This window comes from Notothenia rossii (genome assembly GCF_949606895.1).
Source record: "Notothenia rossii genome assembly, chromosome: 5".
Taxonomy (NCBI): Eukaryota; Metazoa; Chordata; class Actinopteri; order Perciformes; family Nototheniidae; genus Notothenia; species Notothenia rossii.
The window spans coordinates 88,405,298-88,409,781 of record NC_136903.1 but is presented as its reverse complement, the minus strand read 5'-3'; the positions used below and the strand labels follow the sequence as shown (position 1 = coordinate 88,409,781).

General features: G+C 37.5%; 1 protein-coding gene across 1 annotated transcript; it reads left to right on the top strand.

Annotated features, from left to right (window-relative positions):
* Window positions 1-322: 322 nt before the first annotated feature.
* On the top strand, window positions 323-3,191 carry LOC307041113 (erythroblast NAD(P)(+)--arginine ADP-ribosyltransferase-like). The gene is made up of 2 exons (XM_079684445.1): window positions 323-1,414; window positions 1,914-3,191. Exons 1-2 carry the CDS (start codon window positions 1,340-1,342, stop codon window positions 2,721-2,723), a joined length of 885 nt encoding a protein of 294 aa, XP_079540571.1. The 5' UTR covers window positions 323-1,339; the 3' UTR covers window positions 2,724-3,191.
* Window positions 3,192-4,484: the final 1,293 nt, after the last annotated feature.

The following is a 4,484-nucleotide window of genomic DNA, read 5'->3' as shown; positions in this document are numbered from 1 at the left end:
CTGAAAGCCATTTTTACTTTCAATTCTGTGAATTCGTTTAGCACAGACTTTTACCTGACTTATGCAATGTATGTATTTATTTAGTGAAAGAAAACACAAGTCAATACAAAAATAAAACTTTTATTTAAAAAGTTTAGAGTACAAATAAACCAAAAGGTTAATTAAAATACTTTAAAACATCAGAGCAGTCCTTATACATACAAGACGAGTGAATGCCTGACCATACTCTGAGATAGCGGCTGAAGATACAGTAATCCCTGAAGTTCCCTTTTAAGGTCATTCCTATCTTGCAAAACGGTCCCTTCCTTATAACATGACACTTCCTTACTGCCGACTATGAGTGAATTTGCAAATGTGGGACCTGCCCATCACGAAGGCAAGGTATATATGAAGTTGACCGTGAGTCCTGAACACATGCTGAGGACCGGTTGTCTGAAACCTTTGACCTGAGGACTTCACCTAGTGCATCTTCCCATCCTTCCATCACCTTTTTTCTGAAATACTTTTTTGCATTTGCCATGCCACTGTCCTAACGTATCTGTGTTACTGAAATGATGTTGCAGCTCATTGTTTGTGACTTGCTTTGAGTTAGTGATGTGCCGGCTCTTTTAAGTGAACGACGGGACACGGCTCGCGCCCGCCGACGAGCCGATAATACGACAGAATGATGATAATGATGATCTCCGCGCTACAGCTGCTCCGTGCATGCATGCAGTCACATGTAGTATCCAAGGATTAGAGACGGTTGGATGCTGCTGTTTTGAGCATTGCAATACATTTATTTTCACTATGTTATTTATTTATGATTATCCTTAGGCTCAGCAAAGATTTGATGTCAGCTGTTGCTGTCTTTTTTTCTTTAGTTAATAGTGAAATAGAGCCTTGCTGTTTTGTCAGGGCCTTTTCTTTAAATATAATTTTAAAATGTCGATACAGTAGCCCCTTTTTTTAAATGTCTATGCTTACGTTTTTATAGGTTTTGTTGCTATCTGCTTTGTGGTTCTACGAGCAAGTCAGTGCATTCATTGGGTGGTATCAGACAGTTACAAGGGTCTGTAAATGCAATGAAGACATTTGGCCACAGCAAATCATTTATATTAAACGTGTAATTTTTACTTTTGAATACTTCAGTACAAAGGATGTATTGAATAATTTAAATGCGTACACATGTAAATCATTAGTCAAAACAGGGCTACATTTGATTTAATTAAAAGGTATAATATGTGGTAAACTGAAGAGCCATTTGGGAGCCAAATGATCCGGCTCACCAAGAAGAGCCGAAATTCCCATCCCTACTTTGAGTATCTGCTTGGATTCAACAGATGTCCTGACTGCAGCGATGGAGGGCAACATGTGGACCTCTGCTACACTGGGTCTACTCCTTTGCTGGATGATGCCTGTTGACTCCGTGGCGGTGAGTTGAGCATGTGGAAGTGGGTGTTTTAAAGATCAAGTTCATATATGTATAAAAACATCTCACCAGTAAAACTAGAATAGTGTGTTCTTTGGAAGCCTGGGAAAAACATGATTTACACTTTTTCTATCTTTTTGAATAGTCCTTTTTATGCGATCTGGTTGGGACAAATTATCATTATCAGAACCTGCATTTTGCATCAAATAATTTGTTGCATGAGTATAATTGGTCTCCTTTTAAAATAAATGTATTCTTAAGAAACTAGGCTACTATGAGTGTGTGTAAGCGCTATAGTGGCAGTGTTGCTAGGATACCATCATTTACTAAGTGATGCATTTGAGCTTACTCTCAAGCCTCAAGCCTGCTCCCAATCGTAACTCATTTGACAACTTTCACCATCTAAATAAGGTTCTAAAAGAGACAATGTTATACAGTACAGTTTTAACAGTGCTGGTTTAATGATGTTTGTTTTCATCTTTCTTTTTGTTTGTTTTTTTAGGGGGTTGCATGGTTCACAAAGTTAAAAAAGGCCATACTGAGCAAAAAGGCAATAAAATTGACCATGGTTGAAAATTCGGTTGATGACATGTATCTTGGCTGCAATGAACAAATGATGACAGAAGTGAAGGACAAATTCCTTCCAGAAGAAATATCTGAAAACAATTTTGGAAAACACTGGAGAGTGGAAGAATCTCGTGCAGAAGATAAATTTAATCAGAGAGCGGATGAGGCTCTAACCATAGATCACATTAGGGCAATCTGTGTTTACACAAAAGACGGTGTGTACGCGGAATTTAATACTGCAGTCCGGACAAAAGCGAGTTCCTATCTCTCCTCATTCGAATACCACTCTTTCCATTACCTCCTGACATCTGCCATACAGATCTTGAATAACAACAGAACCTGTTACTCTACTTTCAGAAGAACCCATGATTTATTTGATGGCACAGTCGACCAAACAGTTCGGTTTGGCTCCTTTGCCTCAACATCTTTCAGATCAGACTTGAAGCACTTCGGTACTAAGACCTGCTTCATAATTAAGACCTGTTTAGGCGCATCTCTAAAAGAATATCCAGTCTTTGGTGACGAGGAAGAGGTTCTCATCCCTCCCTATGAGACATTCAAGATAACTAAGATAATCAGAGGTCAGAACACATTTCCAGATCTGAAGGATTGTGAAGTTGTCTTTGTGTTGGTGAGTGCAGGGGTCATGAGCTCTGTGAACTGCAATGCTGTGGACAAGCTCGTAACCACAGTCAAAATGAGGGTGGGGGGGGGACCAGCAATTACAACAAGATTTGAATACTAATTTCCTGCCATTCTAAAGGAAAATATATTAAAAAACATGTCCCCCCCCCCCCCAATGTATATGGTAAATTCGGCCTTGGTTTGAAATGAAGCTGTGTTGCTCCAACAAATGGAAAATACCATGTCCATCTTTAAACCTTCTGACTAGCTTGTAATAAATGAATTAGTTACACGGTGTTAAACATGGCTTAATTTTCTCTACGCTGGTTAATTTGAATGCTCAGGCTTTGATCAATCATTGTGGACTTGTTTAATCAAATGCTCCAGCAACGTGGTATATTTTCTTTGTCCAATTACAAAGACGTTTTAGACCTGTGTTCTAATTGTTCAAAAGGAAATAACTGCTTCTGCTTAATACTAGTCATTAAACTGCTAAATGCAATAATGTGGCTTGTCTGTTCTTATTTTTCAGTGTCGTGTTTTATTCAAATGTTTACAAATTCAAATAAATGGTATTGCATTGTACGCATTTCCTGCCTACAACTCCATATTTCCATGGTTTCTTATTCTGTCTTGCTAAATTGTAATCTCAACAACAGCTCATCCACACTTTCCCCTCTTTGGTCAAATCATGTACGCATATGAATTTGTTTTGCATGTCAGCAAAATACTCAGATATTATTTGGTTACTGATCATCAGGTGATACAGGTGTTTGTGAGTGCTGATATTAATGCTGGAGTTCCTGCAGTGTACAGAATCAACTGCAAGAAACTCAGACCTCGAGAAGGTTAGTGCTTTCAAATGTGTGCACTTTACCTTTCAAGTTAATATCTAAAACAATGTATGAATTCGATTAACATTTTAGGTTAGTTGGTTAAAATAGGTTACCTTAGTTGCTGGCTTGTTTTTTTGGATCATTTTGTAACACTTCCTATGTGAGTAAGAACAGGTATCACACTGATATTCAAATTACATTATACATTATAATGTTTTAGTATTTCTAAGGAAATTATCAAACATTACACTCTTAGTGGTCATCAGGTAAAGTGAAGTGATACATATTGTGAATGCATAACTATAATGAGACATCGATATTTTCAGATTCTAATGCATTATAGAAATGAGCGTCATAGAACATTTTACAATTGATTTGAATAATGGCCATTCTTGACAAATGTAGAACTTGAGTGCAGACTTATTTGGTGAGTTGTGTTTCTCAGTCAAAGAGAGGTTACTGGTTTGCGAATGATTGTAAACAACACATTTATGGTATTGCCAATAAATAAAGACAACATCAAGACAACCCTGATAACTATATTTAAAGGACTCTTCTGACATATCCTACTTATTTAAATAGAGTAAATAACATTTAATTTATTGTACATATTTCCACGAAAGATGTCAAATTTCACAGCAAAAGAAAACAACGTCACAGCTTTCTGCGGCCTCTGTGTCAAGTCACCTGTCATTTAGTGGGAATGCTGACACAGCATTCCCACTAAATGTTATGCACAGAATTCTTTATTATTCTGCCGGGTTATTTTGCGTTGCTTCTCCTCCCACATTGAACATCGCAGAAACTCTGTTCGAATATCGAAACGTTCAGCTTGGTCGGGAATCAATGGCTATTACTTTTATCATTCATAACTTTCATAATTCCAGAGATACATCCCATAATTCATCACATTTTTAACATGGAAGTCAATGGAGAACTCTTCAGACTTCAACAATCTTCATGCAACTTCAACTGCTGACTGCTCCTTCTTCAACTGCTAACTGCTCCTTCATACTTTCACTCAGAAGCCTCATTCTAACTTCAAA

Excerpts from the sequence above, each read along its gene's own strand:
- LOC307041113 (XM_079684445.1), top strand. The coding sequence starts at position 1,340 with ATGGAGGGCAACATGTGGACCTCTGCTACACTGGGTCTACTCCTTTGC. Across the intron at positions 1,415-1,913 it reads TGCCTGTTGACTCCGTGGCG|GGGGTTGCATGGTTCACAAA; the intron begins GTGAGTTGAGCA and ends TTGTTTTTTTAG.